The 25584-nt window shown below is 45.4% G+C and overlaps 1 protein-coding gene across 1 annotated transcript in view; it reads right to left on the reverse strand.

The window, feature by feature from the left end:
• The window catches only part of nes (lysophosphatidylcholine acyltransferase 3 protein nessy), a 281768-nt gene that overhangs the window by 208410 nt on the left and 47774 nt on the right, over positions 1-25584 (reverse strand). Inside the window, exon 2 of the mRNA XM_065426665.2 lies at positions 13177-13284. Coding sequence (XP_065282737.1) covers positions 13177-13284 — 108 coding nt within the window. The remainder of the gene's footprint in view (positions 1-13176; positions 13285-25584) is intronic.

A 25584-nucleotide genomic window follows, 5' to 3' on the forward strand; every position in this document is an offset into this window, starting at 1 on the left:
TTTCTAAGGGTTTGCCTTTTCTTGAATTGTGTAAGAGTTAGATCCAATACTGATGGAAAACTGTACGAAGGGGGCAGTGAGACATGGTTTCGTGCAGTGTCAGGCAATGTGCCCAATAAATGCAGCTCCTGGCATCTCTGAAGCGCAGAACCAATGGCCTTGTTGCTTGAGGTCTATTGGTGAACAACATTCGAGAAGGACAAGTTGTAACAATCGGATAACACGGATGTGTTCACGCTCCGATTGTAAGAACATATGCACACGTGAGTGCTATTCTTCTATCGTCTAATGAGGGCTCATCTGCTTCTACATAAAGACTTACTACAGTGGACGTTCTGTATGCTCTGCATGAACAGACCTAGATTATCAACAGGATCTAATCGTTTTAAATATGAGGGTCTTGCTGAACCACACACTATGCTCCCGTAATCTAGACAAGAACATGCCAGACAACGTTAGATGTGTAGAAGGCATGTGCTATCAGACACCCAGCACTTATTTGAGAGTAATTTAAGAATGTTCAGAGCTCGGTAAGCTACCGACTTTCAAACTGTTTATGTGGAGCAGGAATGCAAGCTTTTATAAAATGTAATGCCTAAAAATTTGTGTTTGCGTTTTACTGGGAGTACTGCCTCATTTAGGTGCAGGGAAGGATCAACCTGTAGGCCTCTTTTGAATGAGAAAAGAACAGCAACTGCTTTTTGTGGGGCAAACCTAAATTAATTTCTGTCTACCCAGATCGAGAGTTTGTTCAATGTGAGTTGTATCTCTCTCTCACATGTTGGCAAGCTAGAGGACATGCATGCAATTTGAAGGTCACCAACATAAACAGAGTACATAATAGACTTTGGGATTATTTTTGCTATGGAGTTCATTTTTACTATTAAGAGTGCAGCAATACAACCCTGACAGCATTATATTCTCCAGAACAAAGTTCCTCAAAAGGGTTGAACCAAGGCGTACCTTAAATCAACAATCGCAGAGGAAGTCTTTCAGGCACTTCAGCATCTTGCCTCAAATGCCACGGTCTGCAAGGCCATGGAAAATCCCAAACCTCAAAGTGGTATCGTAAGCTTTCTCCATATCAAACAAAACTGCCAGACAGTGTTGTTTGAGTACGAAAGTTTCTCTAACTGTGTTTTCAAGGTCAACTGTTGAGTTCATGGTCAACTGTTGAGCACGTTCTTTTAAAACCACATTGGTGGACATCAAGAAGTTCATAGGATTAGAATATAAACATTAACCTAATATTCACAATGCTTTCCAAGGATTTGGTGAGGCAAGTTGCAAGTGCAATGGGTCTATAGCTACGTGGGGAGGTAGGTGGCTTTCCGGGTTTCAGTAATGGATAGTTATAGGCCTTTCATTCCATGCTTCCTGCAGTTTTCCTGCCATCCATATTTTGTTACAAACCCTTAAAAGTGCCTCTACAGCAGATTCTGAGAGATGGGCTAGCATTTGAACATGTATTTTGTCAGGTCCTGGTGCAGTCTGTTTACCAGCGGCCAGCACACTTTGGAGTTCATGCATTGAAATTAAGGTGTTACAGTCAAACCCACTTACTGTATTTACTCGCATAATGATCGCACTTTCTTGTAAAAAAAATTGACGCAAATTCAGAGGTGCGATGATTACGCAGGTTAAATTTCCCGCAAAAAGAAAAAAAAATTTTTTCATCCCGGTTTGCTGGGAGATGACAACAGGTCAACAAATAGGTGGCTGCCACTGTAACAGTGAGGGACACCAAAACAAAAATGGCGGCCGGCGGAGCAAACTGAACGTACTGAATGCGACTTTTTTTTCTTCTCGCGAGTACATTACGCACATTGAAAGTTTTTTCCATATCAGTAATGAATAATATTGTTAACATCGGCAAGTTTGCGACAATAACGTAGCGATGTCCACTTTAGGGGACAGAAACTAATGGGCGCACTTAGCTGTCAATGACATAGAAACACATGGCGGGCATGCTGCGGAAACTGCGGTATTTGTCTTCACTATTATCCTAAAACGGCACGTTTCCGCTAAGGGTAGGCGAATATCTTAGCTGTGTTACAAGCGTCGGCGTATGATTAGGGTACACTTCTAACGTATCAGTGCAAACGTGGCTGCTATCGTTGCCGCTCGCGATTTGTTGTGTGCCCACGAGTGCAGACGAGAAAAACCGAAAGGTGCCTTTTTTGTTGTTGTTGTTGACCACAACCGTTATAAAGCCTACACATAATAAAAGCAAGCTTGGTTGTATCCTTTTTTTTTTTTTGTCATGGAAGTGCGGAGAGTGATGAAAGGGATGAAATTGGGCATCTGCTTAAGAATGTTTGGTGCGTGCAGACCACTTGGTTTGTCTTTAAGAGTCGTTCGCGTAGCATTTGACATATGAAGCGTGATTATTAGCTAGACTTGGCACACGACATATCACTGCGGCAGGTTCGGGGTGCAATCATTACACGGGAAATATTAAAAAATCGTATTTTGACGACAAAATTCAGGGATGCAATCATTACGCGAGTGCGATCATTATGCGAGTAAATACGGTATAACAATATTCAAGTGCCACGAAAATTCCATTGTTATAACCAATACTTGTTATAACCGGGTTGCATGAAAAAATCAAAATAGGGTGATGTCAGAGCTGACATGAGGAAACTATAATGACGGGGAGGCCAGTGCTCCTCCCCACCACCTTCCTCCATCTGGCTGCCGATTGTGTTCACTCGTTTACCTGCTTCCTGGGCACTCCGATCACGTATAACAAGCCGCGGCTGTCGGCTTTAAAGAATGGCACTGCTACAACAACTGCAAGGAGGTGTCATGGGTGGCAAGCGATACGCGAGTACCGCCAAGGCACCACTTTGGTGGCCCCAAAAGGGGCCTTCTAAAATTGCAAGAAGGCTGCTGTGGCCACCTGTGTTTGAGAAATCCACAAGAAACGCTGAGGAGAGATCGCCACAAGCATCTCACCACATGCTTATCACTGGCTTGCATGAGAAAAGCTGACTTTCGTAAGCCTTGCATGTTATAAGTGAAGCTTGCTCACATCCTTCTCCCAGGCATCCATGTGCTCCACGTAGTGAAGTGGAAGGTTCCTCGCGAAAACAAAGCCCTGAAGGGACTGAATCATCAGCCAGGCCTCATGTGAGGGCGAAGCTGAGGCAGCCTGCCCTACCGTGTCATCACTGGCATTGTTGCCATCTCTATCTGATGCAAGCACGTTCGTGATGATCGTCTCATCCGTTAGAAGCACTTAGTCTTCAAATCTATAGTCGTGCGCTTTCTTTTCACCGGCAACGCCGTGTATTGCCGATGATCAGAGGCGGATCAGCCATCTTCCGTTTCGGTGGCGAGTCAAACCAACTGTTGGTCAAACGAGGCTGAGAAACTGCTTGGCCAGGAACGGTTTCGACGCAACCAGCAAAGGCGAATGCGAGTGATTAAGCTGTTTGCAGAACTGTGCTGAATGAGGAGCCAGCGAGCAACATGCGAGCAATCTGCGAGGAGCTCCGAAACACTGCTCGCAGTGTTTTGTAGGGTGGGGCAGCTTAGAGCTATGAGCACAACCTAATCGTGTTCGGAGGGGTACAAGGGCGACGGGAAAGAGGCGTGTGGAGATGGCTGGGAGATGAGCGTGCGGCAGCTGTTGAAGCAGTGGCCCATCGTGCAGCGGCTTGAATTTCTCGTTCTCCTTTTTTTTTTTAAGGATTTCGCATTTCACTACCTTTCAGCTCTGGCACCTAGCAGGCAGACTTGATCGTTATAGGCGATAATGAGGCAGCAGGGCAATGTAGTAAGCGGGTTATTTCACCATGGAAAACATACAAAAGTTCACGGTGGAGCAGCTTCTCATTGTTATAACCGGTATGTTGTTAAAACCGGTATCGTTATAAGTGAATTCGACTGTATAAGGCTCGTTCGTGCTGCCACTTGCAAAAAGTATTTGCTTTTCAACTGTGTTGTACTTTAAGAATGATTCTGTGTAATGAAAGGAACTCAAAACTTTAGAAAAATCTTTGGCTAGTGGGTCTGCCTGTTCATCAATAGTTTGTGTACCAGGGGGTGTCAAAAGGGATCGTGTAGGGGGAGAAGCTACGATTTATTTTAGAGGCTTGCTCCCACATTTTTTTCGATGTGATAGAACTGTTTATCGACGATACATAATTGTTCCAGGATTTTTTTTCCGCAACGTGACGGATGTGCCGTGCTTTAGGTCTCGCCTTTTTAAAATCGACAAGGTTTTCGTGCATTGGGTACCTACGAAAAATTCCTCATGCTTTATTTTACTTCTTTTTGGCTTCCTTGCATTCTCGCGTGTACCAAACTTTGTGGTTTTGTTGTGCTATTCCAGAGGACAGAGGGATTGCTATGCGTACAATATCTATGATACAGGTTGCGATTATTTCATTCAGTTCATCGACGCTAGGAATATCAGAAATGTTTTACGGAGAATGGCCTTTTCTTGAAACAGTAACCAGTCAATTAGGTGGAGCTTCCAGCAAGAGGGTTACTCAGAATGGTTTGTCGTGGGATTGACAAGCTTATTACGAAAGGAAGGTGATCGCCTCAGTAGAAGTTATCAAGAACATCCCAATTGAAATTTGTGAGTACTGAAGGAGAACTAAAATATAAATCAAAACCGCTCTTTTTCTCAACTCAGAGAGCAGTATGTGTTCGTTCCTTTGTTAAGCAGGCATACATTATTGCACAGGATAAAATCTAAAATATGGCCTCTAGTGTCCATTTGCTCACTTCTCCAAAGACTGGATTGAGGATTAAAGTCCTGAACAAGGAGGTACAGCTCTGGTAGTTGCTTTAAAAGCAATTCTAAGTCATAAAGTGTAACTGTGAGGTAGGGTTCCAGGGTGTCTACCAAGTTGACATTTCCAAATTCCCTGAGTTTTCCAGGTTTTCCCTGGGTGCCTTAGCAAAATTCCCTGAGTGATGCAGAACTATGTTCTATGTCAAGACGAGCTGAAACCATATCACCTGATGCTGTCACTCTAGTAAGCATGTGAAATAAAATTTAAAAAAAAGGTTACTTAATTTAATTTGACTACTAAGGAGTAGTGTTTGTGTTATTCAAAAAGAGAATAGGAGGGAGGGGTTAGTAAAATGCACAGCAAATAAGATGTCTTCGAAAAAAATGCGAATCGAGTCGGACATTCTCAAATACGAATAAAAAAAGAGATGCATAAAAGCAAATATTTTCGAATATGTGCTATTTCTATCAACTGAAAGCAAGCTCAGTGGTATGAGGCCCGAACTTTGTCACAATTGAGATTCTCTAAAGCTAGTAGGTCAACCTCAACTGTCCGGACATACTCTCAGCCCACACACGACACCTCAGTGCGGTATTTCACTGCTTTAAAGAGTTTATTTTGGTTTCTATGAGGGACACTTGCATCTCGGCTTCAGCCAACACTTTGTTTTTTGAGCTCAAGCTCCTTCAAACCGCGGTGGCATGCTTCCTTTCCCGTTCATTCCTCAATGCGTAGGTCCTTTCTGTTCTTGTACTCCTTCCGCCACTCCTTCGCCCCACGGACCATTTGAAGCATCTTTTTGGTCAGTTGCACAGTCCAGGTCCAAGTTTTCGAACTCCTTAGAGGCCACGAAAACGTCCGAAAAATAGGCCAGTTGGAAAAAAATAAATGCATGTCATTTACTGCCCTTAAGGGCTCAAACCGTCCCAGGCACATAATAAAACGCTCTGAAGGCCTGCCGGTACACATAATAGGCATATCGGTGCTCGTACTGGGACAGGAAGTACCGGGTGCACACGTGCATAATTAAGGAATACATACTGTGTCACGTAACAATAGCCCCTTCCCACACTTGTTATGCTTCACTGCAATACTTTTGCCTATGCTTCACCAACTAAGATTTGTGTATGGAGGCGAAGCTGACTTTCGGGAACCAGCACTATGCAACGCACTGTGCTTTCCAAGCTTCTAAGCCAATCTTAAGGACCGCAAAGGCGGAGTCCATGCCATTGCTGACACCAGCGAATTCTTGTAATAAAAAACATGGCACCCAATGGCAAGAAGCTTCATAGTGAACATCGAAGCAGATAGGCCTAGCGTCGCCGCAGTGGTGGCTACGGCTGCCAGTGGATCTGCGTGCGAGAGCGCCGGTTTGAGGCGGCGAGGTAATCAAAATGGCTGCAGTGGTGGCTTTCATTAATGTCGTTTCAGACCTGCGGTGACAGCAAAACGTTCAGAAAACCGGACGGCTAAGAGTTCTTGCATCCGAAATTTCAGACGTTCTGATACATTGACTCTTGGGTTACATAGTGGTGCCACGAAGTCGTCCAAATTATCGAGAATCCGGAAAGTCGGTCATTGACTGTACAGTAGCAACTCCTCCAGCCGACAACAGGGCATCAAAGACGATTCATTACGATTCCTGTCTGTTACTCAAGCCAGCATTACCGCGACTTTCGACCTTTTCAATAAAATTACAGCTAATTTTCCCTGATAGAGGCACAAATTCCCTGAGTTTCCCCTGAGTTTTTCCAGACTACTCGATGTCCCTGAGAATTCCTGGTTCATATCCATGCGAGCGGTACAAGGTGGTACTATTATGAATTATAATTGTTCACCAACTCAGAGATGCGAAAGCCAGCATGTGCTCGCTAATACTTTTCTAAACTATGCACCACGTGCAATTCTGATCACAGCGACTCTTTTACAAAACCCTGCTATCACCCATAAACATCAGAAAAACTAACCTTTAATCCTAGAATGCAGCATCCTCCATTAGAAAACTTTGCGATACCACGCAGGTTCGATGAACACCAATATAAAGTGCGACCAAGATGGTACAGCACCACTACATTGTACATCCACCAGAGAAAAATTTGGGAGGGATGAACCGGATGATTCTGACGGGCGTATGCTTCCTTCTATGACAATGATGATAGCGTGTGGTTAATTTTGATTTGACCTGCGAAGCATAGATGGAAGGAGGATTTCGCTCGTATGCTTGCTTTGGTGCAGGCTTTGCACAATTTTCTGCTAAAATGACATTTTTTCGCAGGACGGCGCAAAGGCCTGCTTTTGGCGCAATTTGGCACAATTGGCACAGCTGTTCCACCACTGTATTTTTTCTTTTACGGTGACTAGGATAATTTCTTTCTCTCTTTTCCAGCTAGGGCAGCTCCACGGGTAAGCTGGATGGCCTCCCTTGCAATAGACACATTATGCAGGAGTACTGCAGTTGTCAGAAAGATGGTCATTGGCACTGCACTTTGTGCAAGTTTCTTTCTCTCTACATGATTATGATGCATGCACGAACCTCTGGCACTTGAAGCACCACTTCGGCTTCGGTATGTATGGTCGGACATTGATTTTCAAGTATCCTGCGTCAAGTGAACTGGGCACAGTACTGGTATCAAAGGCGAGTATCACGTGTTTCGTGCAGATCTGCTGGTCATTTCGGCAGAGTGTTATTCTTTGTACCTTAAAGGGACCCTGAAACGATTTTGGCGATTTTCTACAAACGTACTGAGTCGTTAGAGTAGGTCCTTCTGATCATTAATTGACACATCTAAGTGCTCTGCGTAAAGCGTGTAATTTATTATAAGGCTTTAAAAATGCACGTCGCTGTCGATCGCAGCGCACTGCTCGGCGGAATTTTAAGCCGCCCCTACCCATATGATGCAAATAACCCATATGACATCGCATGGGCGAGCTATCTGATTGGCTGACCAGGGCGCGTGGTCGATAATTTTTCCAACTTTATGGTGAACAAATGATGCTCGTAATGGTTGGAATGTTAGTTACTTTGTTTTTGTAAAAAGAAAATAACTTAAAGAGAATACACAAGAATAGTTTTTTAGTACACTTGAGCACTTCCGGCACACAGCAAGTGTCGTCTGCTTGTGTTACAACGTGCGCAGTCTTTGACGAGAGCTCCGCCGTCAGTGTCGATCAGTCTTTTCGTGAGCACGATGAATCGCCCTTGTTGCGTTGTAGGCTGCAGACGTAGCGACTGGAAAGATGTGAAGTTGCGAAATCGTGTCCCTCTGCAAGGCAGCATACGAGCGAACTGGCTGCTGCGCATCGGACTGCGGCTATCCGTGTAGGTTAAGAGGCGGGCACCCCAGCTCGGTGGAACAATAAAGTTTTCATTCATTCATTCATCCGATAGGCGCCAGGATTTGCGCGTTTGTGGCCGTCACTTTACAGCGGAAGATTAACGCAATAGCGTTTCGCAAGTCCGGTATTAGGGCAAACACAAGCGCAAGGGGACAGGGTCTGGCCGCTTGACTGTGCCGGGATGAGCCATGAGATGAGCAGAAAGGTAAATGTAAATGGTCTGCATGGTGCAGCCACCTGGTGGCACAGAGCTCAAGCATACACAGTAGCAGCAACGAAGTGCATTCTTCTTTGCTGCTGGTGTGTATTTTTCGCAGGAGTGTAATCATCAACACGTTGTTCTTATAAATGTTTAAAATGTTTTACACTTGGTTAGAGCAATATTAGCACTTCGTTTGACTGGTTAAGCGCTGCGCCAACAAGTGTCTGGACCGTGCAGACCGATCAGGCTGCTCACGTACGTCTACTCTAAGTTCCTTCATCAGCTTGAGTTTATGCCTCCAGTCATTTGCCGAAATGACCAGCTTGCCTGTGGTTACCGGAATACCGACCACCTTCGGCGCTACGACAGAATGCTCGCAACGCACGCTGCTTCGATGGCTCTCGGTCGACGGCCAAGCGGCCAGCGGAGAGGTCTCGCGCGGGAGGAGGCGTGCTCCAACAACCGGAAGTGGACGATGTGACGTCGCATCGTGACGCAGGACCAGTGAAGGCGGAGCTTAGCGCCGCTCGCTCGGCGAGCGAGTTGAGGAGGAAAGGCATGGCTAGGGAGGAGGGTAACTTCTAATCGCTTGTAACTCCATTAATACGTAACGCTTCACTTAAATTGAGGTGCGAATGTTCTACTTAAGCTGTACCCTATGCGCCTACAAAATTTGTCCGAACCGTTTCAGGGGCCCTTTAATAGTGTTTTGATCTTGGAAACTTTCAAGGAGCTTTTCGTCACTAAGGTTCAGGAAATCTTCTGATATTACTCCCCTGCCTGTGTTGAGCAAGTGATGTGGAGAGATTGTCACATTAATGTCAGCGATACTGGTGAGTTTAGTGAGCTTTTCTACTTGGTCTTTCTTTGTCAGTTAGAGGAAGAGGTCTCCGCTTGCCATCTTTGAGGCTTTGTAGCCAGGTCCAGGAAGAGAACAGCAATTTATCATAGGCAGCGAGGCACTGGAAGTGGTAAGGGAATACATCTACTTAGGGCAGGTAGTGACCTCAGATCCAGATCATGAGACGGAAATAATCAGAAGAATAAGAATGGGCTGTGGTGCATTTGGCAGGCACTCTCAGATCATGAACAGCAGGTTGCCATTATCCCTCAAGAGAAAAGTGTATAATAGCTGTGTCTTACCAGTACTCACCAGGGCAGAAACCTGGAGGCTTACGAAAAGGGTTCTACTTAAATTGAGGACGACGCAACGAGCTATGGAAAGAAAAATGATGGGTGTAACGTTAAGGGATAAGAAAAGAGCAGATTGGGTGACGGAACAAACGCGAGTTAATGACATCTTAGTTGAAATCAAGAAAAAGAAATGGGCATGGGCAGGACATGTAATGAGGAGGGAAGATAACCGATGGTCATTAAGGGTTACGGACTGGATTCCAAGGGAAGGGAAGCGTAGCAATGGGCAGCAGAAAGTTAGGTGGGCAGATGAGATTAACAATCTTGCAGGGACGGCATGGCCACAAGTAGTACATGACTGGGGTAGTTGGAGAAGTATGGGAGAGGCCTTTGCCCTGCAGTGGGCGTAACCAGGCTGATGATGATAATGATGATGATGATGATGATGAGCTAGGCCTAATCGTGTTTGCTAAGTATTCGGATACTAGGAAGGGTGACAGTTTTCTTACGGTTGTGTTGCCTTCACTGTGAGCAACATGGCACTTAGGGAAGGTGTTTATGTTTTCTTTCAAAAAGAACTCCGAACTTGCTTTGTTGTGCTCTGTTTTTAAGGGGCAATATTGAAGGAGCGGAAAGCGTTTGCCGTGTAAGCCTTCTAAATATGGGTGGCGATGGTGGCCACCCACCACCGAGTCCAACAAGCAGACGCTACTAGGTTGGAAGAATTCCTGCAGACACCAGCCATGCATTGCCGCTGTAACATAATATGTATATATACCCAAGACTGAATATATTACACAATGTTAACCCTCGCCACCCGGGAAGTCAGAAGTAAAAGGAAATGAGTAGAAAACAGGAACGACTGAAAGTGAGAGAGGAAGACAAAGATTGAAGGGGAGGATAGGAAAAGGTGACTGCCAATTTCCTTCGAGTTCGGTCAGTCTGGAGGAAAAGCTCAGACAAAAGAGGTGTGTTGCCTCCCCCGGGGAGCCTTAAAGGTCTAAACACCCGGCACTGGCTCAACTCCCAGGATCTCCCTTTCCCCAGACGTGACTCAGCCACGCTCGGCTACACACGGGAGGGTCCAACTCTTTGGTCTTGGTATCACATCACAGCCCACCAAACTGCCTGCTGATGCAGACGCCCTTGAAAGGGGCAGGGCAGGAAAGGGGGGGCTATGTCACCTGGAACCCCTTTACGAAAAAGGGAGTTAACTGGAGCACATCAACAGACTAGCCATACACTTCATTTTAATTGTTATGGACATCACGACATTTCACTTAAAGAATAAAAATAATATTGCCACACTTGAAGCTCAAAGAAAGGTGGCACGGCTAAAATTTCTTTTTGGTCTCTCGAAACATGGCTCAGTTTGATCCTTTGCGCTATCAGAGTAACTACGCATCATCACCCAAACAAGATAACTCCAACTTTCAAAAACACAAATTAGTTTTTCTTTTTTCCCGAGAAAAATTACTTAATAGAACGCTCCGCCAGTCAATGTATTCACGTCCACTAATGTGCCACTTGCAATGGAAAATTATGCTTGATTATTTCATGTATTTTATAGTGCTCATATGTTATTCTTTTCACGAAAAAGTTTTCTTTGCTTTTACAGGGTGTCTACCAAGTTGACATTTCCAAATTCCCTGAGTTTTCCAGGTTTTCCCTGAGTGCCTTTGCGAAATTCCCTGAGTGATGCAGAACTATGTTTTATGTCAAGACTGGCTGGAACCATATCGCCCGATGCTCTCACTCTTTCGTAAGCATAAGAGATTTTTTTTTTAAAAGAACCGACTTAATCCAATTTGAATACTAAGGAGTAGTGTTTATGTTATTAAAAAAAAAGAATAGAAGGGAGGGGTTAGTAAAATGCACAGCAAATAAAATGTCTTCGAAAGAAATTGCAAATCAAGTCAGACATTCTCAAATACAAATAAAACGGAGATGCATACAGAAGCAAATATTTTCGAATATGAGCTACTTATACCAAATGATAGCAAGCTCAGTGGTATGAGGCCCGAATTCTGTCACAATTCAGTCTCTCTAAACAGCTCGTAAGTCAACCTCAACTGCCCTGACATACAGCCCGTGCACGACGCCTCAGTGTTGTGTTTCACTGCTTTAAAGAGTTTTTTTGGTTTGTATGGGGGACAGCTGCATCTCGGCGTCAGCCAAGAGTGTTTTTTGAGCTCAGGCTCCTTCAAAGAAGCACTTGCATACTTCGTTCCCCGTTCATTCCTCAATGCGTTGGTCCTTTCTGTTCTCATGCTCTGTCTGTCGCGCGTTCGCACTACGGACCATTTGAAGCATACTCTTGGTCAGTTTACAGTCAACGTCCAATTTTTCGGACCCCCTAGGGGCCGCGAAAACTTCCGAAAAGTCAGGCAGTCCGAAAAAATAAATGCATGTCTTTTACTGCTCTTAAGGGCTCAAATCGACACAGGCACGTCTGGAAAAGCTCTGAATGCCTGTCAGTACACTTATTAGGCATATCGGGGCTCCTACTGTGACAGGAGAGGGCGGGCGCATGCGTGTAAAATTAAGGAATACATACTGTGTTCCGTGACAATTGCCCCTTCCTACGCTTGTTAAGCTTCACCGCAATACTTTTGCTAATGCTTCACCACGTCACACAACTGTACTGAGACAAAACTAACTTTCAGGAACCAGCATTATGGAATGCGTCGTGCTTTCCGAGCTTCGAAGCCAAAATTATTGCTGATAGCGGAGAAATGAAGAAACACGGCACCGAACGGCAAGCAGCTTAATAACGAACGTCGAAGCAGCTAGGCGTAGCGTTGCCGCAGTGGTGGCTATGGCTGCCAGCGGATCTGCGTGCGATAGCGCCGGTTCGAGGCGGCGAGGTAATCAAAATGGCAGCGGTGGTGGCTTTGATTAATGCCGTTTCGGACCTGCGGTCATGCAGAACGTCCGGAAAATCAGACGCCAAAGAGTTCTTGCGTCCGAAATATCAGACGTTCTGATATTGGGGTACGTGGTGGTGCCGCGAAGCCGTCCAAATTATCAGGAATCCGGAAAGTCGGTCGTTGACTCTACACTGGCAACTCCTCCAGACGACGACAGGGCGTCAATGACGATTCGTTATAATTCCTGTCTGTTACTCGAGCCAGCATTACCGCGACTTTCGACCCTTTCAATAAAATTACAGCTACTTTTCCCTGATGGAGGCACAAATTCCCTGAGTTTTTCCGGACTACTAAAAATCCCTGACAATTCCCGGTTTTCCCGGTTGATAGACACCCTGTTTTAATGACATGTATGCAGTTCCTTGCATTGTACGTTACCTCTTTACTGTACTGTACACAATTATTTTTCTTCGTTTCCTTGGAATGTATTAGGTATCACAACTGTATAAACAATAATCCCCTCCTACCTGGCCACACATCGACCTGCAGCATTTTGTAAATAAATAAAGGTCTATTATGTGTTGCATAATGGCTAGTTTCATAATGGCCAGTTTTCTCATGCAAACTTTGCCCCTGTGCATACCTGTTATGCGGCGAAGCATATTAGGAGTGGAAAGGGGCCAACAGGATATAGTAAGTGCTCCCTCATTAAACATGCATGCATGTGTCACCTCCGGTCACAGTATGAGCACCAATATATCTAAGAGCTGTACTGGTAGTCATTGAGAGCTGTTTCCGACGTTGTGGCCCAGAACAACAAGAGTGGAAAATTTCGTACTCTGCCAATAAAAGAACTGCCACACTGTGCAGCAACACTCACCATAGTTGAAGCAGCAGAGCACCAGGCCACAGGCAGCAAAGTAGAAGTGCTGCGCGTTGGGACTCTTGCCCAGCAGAAAATTACGATGGACCAGGGCCAGCGGGTAGCCTACACACACACACACACCACAGTCAGCCTCCTCAAACGTGGCACCCTCTGATCAAGCTGTCATCATTGACGTCAAGATGACAGGAACGACAGTGAAAAAATAACAATCAGATGACGATGACAACAACACATTGTTGACTCTCATCTAACACAACAAAGAGAAGCTGTTATCAGGAGAGGAATGATGAGAATAAATGCTGCACTGAAATCAATGTTGCAGCAACCAATCTTCACCAATTTTCGGCAATTGATCATGACTGCTAATTTTCAAACCTTAAAATTTTGCAACAAATCTTCTCTATATATATCAAAACGTTTATACTTTTCTTAGCCTGAGAATGTGTGCATTGAATGCAAAGCTATAGATGCAATCGATATGCTACAACCTTAGCGCATTTTGCACAGTAAAAGGAGCAAGTCAGAACTGTACAAACTGTTCCCTACAACGTAACTTAGCGAAAAGCAGGCCTTTCCCAAAGTGGTTTATCATAACTGCAAATATCTCTGTTTGCCCAACCATACATGTTGTTTCTGAGGAGTGTTTACATACTCTGATCATGTCAATGGTCGCAGCCTGAATCTCACTCCCTGCATTAGAGTTTTTGTACAAAATAAATGTATGCTCTTTTCCTGTGATAATTCTGAGGTGATGTACACGAACAAACCATTCCAAGCAGTTTGAACTGTTTTTCTCCCACCAGAAATTTTAAGATTTCGTCAAAGAACCACATAAAAATAAGGTACATCAAAGCTATGCCAGAAATTGTAGTTTCAGTAGTACCCTTTCAGTGCTGACTAGTGTTGCCATACCCCTACTCAATATTCACATACCCTTGGCTGGATTATGTGTGTAACTTTGCAACTGTTCACTAAATTGAAATTAAAACTGTGGAGAGCAGTAAGATTGACTTCAACCATCTGGGGGTGAACACAAAGCACATTCTTTTCCCACCCATCCGAATCAAGTACATAAACTTGCACTCAGCTAATAGTGGGAGCAACTGTTCCCTCTGCTGTGGCACACCCCTTGCAACAAATCTGCTCAGCCACCTAAGCATTCTGAAATGCTATTGCTATGGGTAGTTGAAATTCTTTACACATTTTTGCCAGTGTATCAGGCGTGGCTTCAAAGTGACAATGGCATGCCAGTTACCCTGTTAATGTGCCATTAAAAAAAGTGCTGTCACTGCTGTTTTTCTCCGAAAGCAAGCATTTACTTGCTTGCAATGAGCACAAGAGAATAAAAAATTCCTCAACCTGCAAGGCAGCAATTTAAAAGCAGGCATCATTACATTGCCACTAGTACAAATGCTCTCTTCTCCTAGGCGGCTTTCACACACTTTGAAGTTGCACAAGACAAGAAAACAGAACCACTGCTGTTCTCTTGCCTTAAAAGACCTTGATTTCATTTAAGAGCATCCTGATTTAAAGGCACCAAACGGAGAAACAAGACATCCTGTCCTGTCAACTCATCTTGTTTCTTTGTGTAGTGCTTTTAAATCGGCACATTCTTAGAGGACATCAAAATGAACACATTTGCCACATTTATTGCTCTCTTGAAACATCACTTCCCCATGAGAACAAAAACTTCCAGCAGAACCCATTTCATGATGAATGTCAATTTAAGTAATTAAATTAATTCTGGGGTTTTACATGCCAAAAGCACAATATGATTATGAGGCCTGTTGTAGTGAGGGAATTCCAGGTCTATTTTGACTACCTGGTTTTCAATAAAGTGCGCCCAATCTGTGGTACACAGGTGTTTTTGCATTTCGCCCCCATCGAAATGTGGATGATGTATGTAAGATGTATTAATGTGGTAAAATTTAAAGCAATGTAGAGACATGCCTTAAAGGGCCCCTCATCGGGCCACAAAGCAAACTTCGGTTATACACTGGAAGTTGTTACGTGTCCTCTAGGCAGCATTCTGCCATAAAAAAATTTCACATTGGTTCGTTAATAGCCGAGATAGAAATATTACAGTGCCGAGAACCCATGATTTCAGGAGGCGAGCGCCACTGCAAAGCGAAACACTCCCTCCACTCGCACCGTCTAGACAACGCTACCGGACCTCGAGGATTGCATGACGCTTACATCACGGGCACCGCCTGGCGCGCGAACGAGTACGAAATGTGGAATTGCGGAAGTTGTCTTTTCTCAGGGTGTCTACCAAGTTGACATTTCCACATTCCCTGAGTTTTCCAGTTTTTCCCTGAGTGCTTTTGCAAAATTCCCTGAGCGATGCAGAACTATGTTTTATGTCAAATCGCGCTGAAACCATATCGCCCTATGCTGTCGCTCTCTAGTAAGCATATGAAAAAATTTTTAAAGAAAACCAACTTAATCCAATTTGAATACTGAGGAGTAGTGTTTATGTTATTCAAAAAAAGAATATAAGGGAGGGGTTATTAAAATGCACAGCAAATAAAATGTCTTCGAAAAAATTTTCAAATCGAGTTGGTCATTCTCTAGTACAAATAAAAAGGAGATGCATACAGAAGCAAATATTTTCGAATATGAGCTATTTCTATCAACTGATAGCATGCTCAGTGCCATGCAACTGTCCTGACATACTCTCAGCTCGCGCAAGACGCCTCAGTGTTGTGTTTCACTGCTTTAAAGAGTTTATTTTGGTTTGGATGAGGGACACCTGCATCTCAGCATCAGCCAACAATTTGTTTTTTGAGCGCAGGCTCCTTCAAAGAAGCGGTCGCATACTTAATTCCCCGTTCATTCCTCAGTGCGTCGATCCTTTCTGTTCTCGTCCTCCTTTCGCCGCGCGTTCACCCCACGGACCATTTGAAGAATACTCTTGGTCAATTTACAGTCAACGTCCAATTTTTCGGACCCCCTAGGGGCCGCGAAAACTTCCGAAAAATCAGGCAGTCCGAAAAAATAAATTCATGTCTTTTACTGCCCTTATGGGCTAAAATCGACACATGTACGTCTGAAAAAGCTCTGAATGCCTGTCAGTGCACTTATTAGGCATATCGGTGCTCCTACTGTGACAGGTGAGGGCGGGTGCACACGTGTAAAATTAAGGAATACATACAGTGTCCCGCGACAATTGCCCCTTCCTACGCTTGTTACGCTTCACCGCGTTACACGACCGTAATGAGGCGAAGCAGATTTTCGGGAAAGAGCATTATGCAATGCGCCGTGCTTTCCGAGCTTCGAAGACAAAATTATTGCTGTCAGCGGAGAAATGAAGAAACACGGCACGGAACGACACGAAGCTTAACAGCGAACGTGGTAGCAGCTAGGCCTAGCGTTGCCGCAGTGGTGGCTACGGCTGCCAGCGGATCTGCGTGCGAGAGCACCGGTTCAAGGCGGCGAAGTAATCAAAATAGCAGCGGTGGTGGTTTTCATTAATGCCGTCTCGGACCTGCGATCACGCAAAACGTTTAGAAAATCGGACGGCGAAGAGTTCTTGCGTCTGAAATTTCAGACGTTATGATACATTGACTCTTGGGGTACGTGGTGGTGCCGCGAAGCCATCCGAGTGATCGGAAATCCGGAAAATCGGCCATTGACTGTACACTGACAACTCCTCCAGCCGATGACAATTCGTTACGAGTCCTGTCTGTTTCTCGTGCCAGCATTACCGCGACTTTTGACCCTCTAAAAAAATTACAGCTAATTTTCCCTGACAGAAGCACAAATTCCCTGACTTTTCCCTGAGTTTTTCCAGATTACTCAAAATCCCTGAGAATTCCCGGTTTTCCCGGTTGGTAGACACCCTGATTTCTTTTATCTCCTCGCTTTTTTGCAGCACGGCACACTTCCACTGAGAGTGTTGTGCGCCAGCTGTTGTAATTGTATCGTTTCGCGTAGCACACGACTTTGCGCGCTGTGCCTGAGGACACCTGACTAACGGCAGAAATCAGTGCTACGCAATCACTGAAGCAGACACAAGCGGATTACAGAGCATGATCCCGAGCTGGAACATGGTAGAAAATGACGTAGTTTCGGTGTCTGCGTGCACGACAAGCAAGCAGACAAAATTAAGTACATCTCTCTTGCAGCAGTGTGAAGTGAAAACAAAAACATGCAGACATTCGGTTTGTGTGTTTTATTTTTCTCTAAGCTTTAATTAGTCTATTCAGGCAACATATTACACAAATAACAGATGTTGCCTTGAATATTTCTCGAAGTCGCATCTCACCACGAGCAACATCACAGTGCAAACACATGTATGTAGGCACGATAGCACGCGTATGTCATCCTCTAACTTGGAGCACAGCCGTAGCAAGGAGAAAGAAAAAAGGTCTTCTGTTTGAAATTTCAGGTCTTTCCATGGCACGCAGCGATGTAACACTTTGCAGACATGACCGTTATTGTGCAATGTATGCTTTACGCTTGTTAGCTCAAAATGGCCAGACCTGGTGAGGGGCCCTTTAAGCAGCAAGAACATGCACACAATATTCAAGCGATGCAACAGGCAGATCCTCATACACATACACAGCACTAACCTTCACCTAAACATTTTATTTGATCACACGTGTTATTTATCACACGTGTTACCAAGGTTCGGTCCTTTCCCCCCCTCCTATTTAACATGGCTCTCCTGCCGCTGCCCAAGCTTCTCGAATGAATAGATGGTCTGGGCCACACATTATATGACGACGACATCACCCTCTGGACTGCGAGGGCAGGGTCGGATGGCTGGATTGAAAACACGCTCCAAAAAGCGGCTGACACGATCAACAGCTATGTGAAGACATGTGGCCTTTGCTGTTCGCCTCAAAAATCGGAGCTGATCATTGTCAGACCACATGCATCAAGGAAACAAGCAGAAAACATAGAAATCACTTTGGAAGGGAACCGGATCCTCCCGGTACGTCAACTCAGGATCCTGGGCGTCCTGATCCAGGCAGATGGCAAGGCAACAGCCATGATTAGAAAAATCAAGCTCACGTCAGACCAAATCTTGAACATGATCAGACGAGTGGCCAACAGGCGGAGGGGTCTGAAGGAATCGGACACCTTGCGCCTCGTTGAGGCCTCTGTTATCTCACGAATCGTCTACGCAGCACCGTACCTGCAGCTCCTCAAGAAAGACGTCTTACAACTTGACGCAATAATCAGGAAAGCCACGAAGCAGGCCCTGGGTATTCCCATAAATTCATCCACGACAAAATTACTTCAAATGGGAGTCCACAACACAGTAGCCGAGCTCGTAGAAGCCCACCTATCCAATCAAAGGGTACGCCTTAGCCAGACCAGGGCGGGCAGAAGCGTCCTCCGCAAGCTAGGATGGCAAGAATAGCACTACACCCGCCACGACCAATTACCCGAAAAGTTGAGTGAGAAGCTGGAATGCAAACCACTATCACGCAACATGAACCCCACAAAGCATGCCGGACGACGCAACGCCCGGGTAAGAGCCATCTCCAGGACCCTGGAGGAAGACGACACTGCTTTACATACAGACGCCTCTCTATCCAAACGCTCCACGAGGGCAACAGTCATGGTCACCGGGCTAGAAAAGCTGGTCACCTGGGCATCAATCTACACTCCGTCTTCGGAGGAAGCAGAAGAAGCAGCGATAGCTCTCGCACTCCTGCAACCTAACGTCACCAAGATCATCACAGACTCACAAGCTGCATACAAGAACTACAGATCTGGCCAACGTTACTAGACTAGCTTCAGTTTTAAAACTCGGCGCCGTTGCGTGGAACCGCCACCCGCCCGCGCCTTCGTGGCGCTGCAGTCGCGCCCAGCTTCACTTCCTCACTGGCCGGCTACGCGGGCGGGCCGGACTAAGCAGGCGGTGCAGCGTTGGTGTATTCTGTGGTTCGTTGTTGACGGCGAATTTCAGCAAGCATGTCATCCGTGGAACTGTGGCCTTCGCCAAGTTTCTTAAGAATAGCAGCTGACGATGCCGACGTGCTGCGTACCTGGCTGCATAGGCCGCTATCGGAACGATGTCAACAGTTTGGCGCACCACTTTTTCTGTGCTCCCAGCAATGCGATGCTTCGCTCGGCGTGAAACAGAGCGATTCCCCGTGCCGACCGGGAACACTTGTTGTTGTTGTAGCCTGTGATGCATGTGGCTTCTACCCACGATGGGGCATTGGCCAAGAAATGGGTGGAATATTCGAAGTTATCATGGAGCATAAATTTCCTAATAGCTATTAAAATAGCATTGAATAGCGCAGAATTATCTGTTAAATAAAATCAGGAAGGTCATATTGAATGAGTAATATTTAATTAAATGGTAAAAACAAAAAGAAAGGAATTTAGCAGGCCATTCGTATAGATTCCGTAAGGAATGTTCCGACAGCGAAGCATGCATCCCTGTCGCTGAATCAAAAAAAAATTAAATTATGGGGTTTTACGTGCCAAAACCACTTTCTGATTATGAGGCACGCCGTAGTGGAGGACTCCGGAAACTTCGACCACCTGGGGTTCTTTAACGTGCACCTAAATCTAAGTACACGGGTGTTTTCGCATTTCGCCTCCATCGAAATGCGGCCGCCGTGGCCGGGATTCGATCCCGCGACCTCGTGCTCAGCAGCCTAGTGGCTGAATCCCAAAGTGGACGCTCCAAACGGAAGAACGAAAGAAGACTGGGAACACTCTGCGAAATCAACGGCACGCGCTCGTGCCACTGCTCCCGCGTTCGTCGTCGTCTTCCACAGCTGGCTGCATGGCCGTTCATCTTTCCAGCGTAGAATTTCGCTTCACTTCTGTCGTCGTAATGGGGAGGCCGCGTTTACGGGGGTATGAGCCATTGCTTAAGGGAGTATGAGCCACTCATGGTCTTACGTAACGGAAAGATTTATATTTTGAAGAAATTTAATTTCAAAGAATCACAAGCGGCAAATCGCAGGCGATGGCTGCTAACCACGCCGCCGAGCAAACTCGAGACATCGAACGCAAGCGACAACTGCGGACTGCGGGCATACCATCAGTGACGTTGTTCTCTCTCGCAGCCGATTGCGTGTGTAACCTCATAACTGAGAAATACTTTAATGAACCCTCGGAATTAACCCAGTGCTAAACACAGGGGCCGCACGTTTCAGCTTCGCTGATTAAGCATCTTGACGGAATGAAACATCCGGCTTCTTTTTTTTTTTGTGTGTGTGTGTGTGTGTGTGTGTGTGTGTGTGTGTGTGTGCGCGCGTGCGTGCGTGCGTGCGTGTGTGTGTGTGTGTGCAAAGACCGACCTCATCTCTCTTTTTGTAGCGCTTCTTTGGCGTTGTGAGAAGCTTCGGTGGGGATGTTCATCCTACAATCACGCACCTTGGCCAGATATTCAGGCTCGTGAGCCTAAACTGCGCGAAACGTTAAGACGACAGGAAGAAACACACGACATTTAGAGACGCAGCTTCTGCGCTTCGCTGTATGCGTTTCTTCCTTTCGTGCAGTTTACCCTTCTTTCAGTATTAACGAACTGGTGCGATAAATCTTATTGCTGTAGGTGGATACTGCTTTCTCGTGGTATCACTAATTCGGACAAGGGGGAACGCCAGCGAGCGTGAAACACGCGCAAACTGCCCGTCCGCACGAGCTCAGGGCTGTGATGAGGCGTCTGCAGTGGAGCCCGATGGAACAGCGTTGCCCTCTGGCGGCTGTCACAGAAGTGGCGACAGCGGCTGTAAGCGCGCGGGCGGGGAGTTTTACAACTGAAGCTAGTCTAGTAACGTTGGATCTGGCTGGGTGTCCCTTGCGGCACTAAATATCCTTGGTAAAGCTACACCTCCTAAACAAGCAATCGAATTAGTTTGGGTCCCGGCTCACTCCTCAGTTGAGGGCAATGAATATGCTCATCAACAGGCCTGAGCGCTAAACTCCCGGGCCAACGAGGACGAAGCAAGGGGATGGCAACCCATCACAAATTACAGAGATATAGTAAAATATTACAGGGACGGTAGGAAGACATTCCCGCACCCCCACCACTCCTTGACCAGAGCCGAACAAACAATATACAGGCAAATCCAGGCAGGATCCTTTCCCCACCCCTGCCTCCAGAACAAAATGTACCCACAGAGATACAAGAACACATATCCTCACTGCAATGCATTAGGCACCCTTCGGCACGTCATAGGAGAGTGCAATTTTTCCATAGACCACCCCCCACCTATACCCATAACTAACCCCCCTGCTATCCCCACCCTTTACGAGCGATGGGAGATCAAGCTGTCCAGCCCCGCCCTGGAAGACCAGCTCCGACTGATCCACAGGGGCCAGGTGGCCCTGGAAGTATATGGAGCCCGCGAAGAGGGAGCCACCCCATCAGACGCTTAACGCGTTTCATTTCATAATGGACCAGTAAAGTTGTTTCTCTCTCTCTCTCTTTATACAATGACAGCGGATCGATAATAATAGGAATAATAGGAATCCACTGCTAGAATTGCAGTTGTGTTCCAGTTTACGAAAACACAACCATTCTAAGTGAGGCCCAAGGCAGAATGACAAGAAATAATTGAAGCATATAAAATTGACAAAATGAAAGAAAAGTGTGTGAGCCTTCCATCTTTGGCCTTATCAAGAAGGAAAAGAGGTTTCTGGAATGGTTGCCTTCAAATGACCAGGTGCGATGTGCTTACGGTGATAACATGTATAGATTCTGTACTGTATCTTTGTATGTTTGTCATCTTCGTTTTATTATCGATCCGTTGTCAATGTATAAATAGCATCCCAGGAAGCAAACATTGTCTACAAGCGTTCCTGGCTCATCTTGACCCAGCTTGGCCTGGCTAGTGCTAAGTTAAGCTCCAAATTAGACGTCTTCTGTACAGCTTATAGTAAATCTCTTCAAGCCTTCTGCTGTAAAATCTGATGGAGACATAAAGGCTCTAGTATGTTTTTAAAGTCTATATGCAAGTCTTACAAGCAAAATTTGCAGACATTTCTTTTACCTCCGGCTTGCAACGATTCGTTCACCAACACCATCAGTGGAATGATCACATCGGTATGATATCGTCATATAACAGCGCTCTGCAAAATACAATAATCAACCAGTATACTGCAAGGCTTATAGACGAGACAATTTTGCGAAAACCGCTGTCAGTGACAGCGCGTATGAATATCTAACAATTTAAATTTGATGATGATGATATGTGGTTTTTAATGGCGCAAGGGCCAGTTATGGCCAAAGAGCGCCATGACAAATGGTAATTTAAAGGATTTATTCTAAATGGCGTGGACAGTGAATTTATTACGGTAGGTGTGACATGGCTGTATAAGGGCCTAAAGACTTTCGCTGTAAACGATGTGAAATGTGATAGCTAGTGAAATAATGACACTGATTAGTTATGGACGTGGACGATTGAAGTTGTGTTTTGATAAAAAAACGTACGAAAACGAGACAACAGGAACACTAAATCATCAAGACAGCCCTCGAATACAAGGGCTGGTAATCATGTGTTAAAATTTCCTGGCCAAATTATTTTCAGTATGTCAGTTTCAGCTAACAAATCTACAACTATAACTATTTGCAGTTTAAAAAGCGGTTCATCACTAAGAAAAAATGCAGGGTGAAGTGGTATATTTTCCCGATATGCAGAAGGGAAATACTTTTTCCTCTCTGTTTCTATTGCAGGGCACTGGATAAGAACATGGATCACTGTCAAGCTATCGCCGCACCTACTGCAAGTAGGAGAATCCCCGCCAGTCAAGAGATAGGAGTGAGTACTGTAAGTGTGTCCTATTCTTAATCGGCAAAGAAATACTTCTTTGTACCGTGTTGTTTTCTCACTTATCCAATTCCGCAGTTTTGGTTTTATGATGTGCAACTTATTCAATGCTTCTGTATCCCACTCTGCTTGCCAATGATTCCTCAATTTGCGGCGCAGAAAGGGCTTTAGGTCTGTGGCAGGAATGGGGATATTTCCATCTGTGTCGCTAAAACTCACTGACGTAGCGTTTTCGTCAGCAGCTACGTAGTACATAGTACTACCCAACATAGTATAATCGCTTGGTTGCACATATATGCGAAGCACAATAAGCTATACAGCTCGTTCAAAACGGGATTCTTATGCTTTCGTAAGCTAATCAGGGCTCTCACAACACTAAATGAGTCTGTAAAGACAACAGCCTTAGCGACATTTCTGCACCTTATGTGTTTAATAGCCGAAAGTATACCGTATGCTTCTCCCGTAAAGATACTGGTGTGTGGGTTTAGCGGCCCAGATGTTGAAAATGAGGGTCCGAGAGCTGCGTAAGCAACACCAGCAGCAGACTTCGACGCATCTGTGTAATATTCGTCGCAGGAATACTTCTCTTTAAGTTCAATAAAATGTGACTGTATGTGAGCCTCAGGTGCTTGTTTGGGTAATTCTAAGAAAGAGATGTCACATAGGATAGTTTGCCACTCCCAAGGCGGTGGAAGCCGAGAGGGCGCCATGAAGACATTCTCTAAAAGAGAGACCCCTGTGGTTTCTGAGAGTGCTTCCAACCGGAGGGACAGAGGAGGCCGGACACCTGGGCGGTTACAGAACAGCCTGGCCGTGGAGGAGTCGTGAGTAATTGAGTGACATGGATGATCCACAGCTGATTTTACCTTCAAGGCATACGAAAGGCTTAAATATGTCCTTTGGTAGTACAGGGACCATTCATTAGGTTCGACGTAAAGGCTTTGCACAGGGCTAGTCCTAAAAGCACCTGTAGCAAGGCGGATGCCTAAGTGGTGGACAGGATCTAGCATTTTTAGAGTACTAGGTCCTGCAGAATTATAGACTATGGCGCCATAGTCAAGGCGTGTTAATATGAGACTTTTTGTACAGCTTTATTAGGCATCTCCTGTCGCTTCCCCAAGCTGTGCGTGACAACAGCTTCAGAAGATTTATAGTCTTGAGGCACTTTGCCTTAAGATACTTCAGGTGTGGCACAAAGGTTAGCTTACTGTCTAGAAGGATCCCTAAGAATTTGTGTTCGCAGCTCACAGATAACCGTTCTCCATTGAGATTGATTACGGGTTCCGCCAGTATACCTCTTTTATTAGAGAACAGGACACACGTACTTTTTCTCGGATTTAGCTTAAAACCATTTTCGTCCGCCCACTTAGACAATTTATTTATGCAAAGCTGTACATGTCGCTCACAGATACTTAGATTACATGATTTAAAACCTATCTGGATATCATCTACATATACAGAATAAAACATACTACGTGGTATGGCAGTCTGTATGGAGTTCATTTTGACAATAAATAGAGTGCAGCTCAGCACACCTCCTTGTGGAACACCAGCCTCTTGCGCAAATGGACGAGACAGAACGTCACCAACTCTAACACGGAACGTGCGATCCGAGAGGTAACTCTGAATGACGCACAGCAAGTTGCCTCTAACTCCCATTTCAGACAGATCACGGAGGATTCCAAAGCGCCAGGTCGTGTCGTATGCCTTCTCCATATCTAAAAATACGGACAGGAAAAACTGTTTGCGGACAAAGGCATCACGGATATTTGTCTTGATGCGGACAAGGTGATCTGTTGTGGATCTACCCTCTCTAAAACCGCACTGTAAGGGATCAAGTTTCTTGTAGCTTTGAAGAAAATGGATGAGGCAACGGTTAATCATTTTCTCAAATAATTTGCATACACAACTTGTCAGAGCTATAGTCCTATAACTGTCGGGTGAGGAAGGGTCCCTGCCCTCTTTCAGAATGGGGATTACGATTGCTTCTTTCCAGGCAAACGGAAAGTAGCCTGCGGAGAACATAGAATTGAAGAGTGACAGTAGTGTTTCTTGGGTTTCAGGGTGTAGATGTCTGATCATCTCATACATTATTCTGTCACTTCCTGGGGCGGACTTGTTACAACAGTTCAGTGAAGCCTGGAACTCAGCCATTCCAAATGGACGATTGTATGCTTCATTGGATGAGCTGTTCCGACCCAATTTCATCTGTTCTGCTAGTCGCTGGTATTTTAGGAATGTATCTGTGTAATGAGATGCGCTAGAAATGTGCTCGAAATGTGCTCCTAGACAATCTGCCTGATCCTCCGGAGTGTCTCCTTGGGTATTTAATAAAGGTAAGGGACGAGTTTCACGGCCTTTTATTTTGTTAATCCTGTTCCAGGCTTTTCGCTCGTCTGTATACGAGTTGATGCTGCTTATGTAGTTTTTCCAACTTTCTTGTTTAGCGCGGCGGCGCGTTCTTCTACCTTGCGACTTGATCGCCTTGAAATTAATCAGATTCTCTGTGGTTGGGGAGTTACGGAGGAGGCTCCAAGCCTTGTTCTGCCTTTTCCTGGCTTCCCTACACTCCTCATTCCACCATGGAATACGTCGTTTCGAGGGCGACCCATTTGTTTGGGGAATGCATACTGATGCAGCCTCAATAATGAATGCT

Source organism: Dermacentor albipictus, chromosome 2, assembly GCF_038994185.2.
Source record: "Dermacentor albipictus isolate Rhodes 1998 colony chromosome 2, USDA_Dalb.pri_finalv2, whole genome shotgun sequence".
NCBI lineage: Eukaryota > Metazoa > Arthropoda > Arachnida > Ixodida > Ixodidae > Dermacentor > Dermacentor albipictus.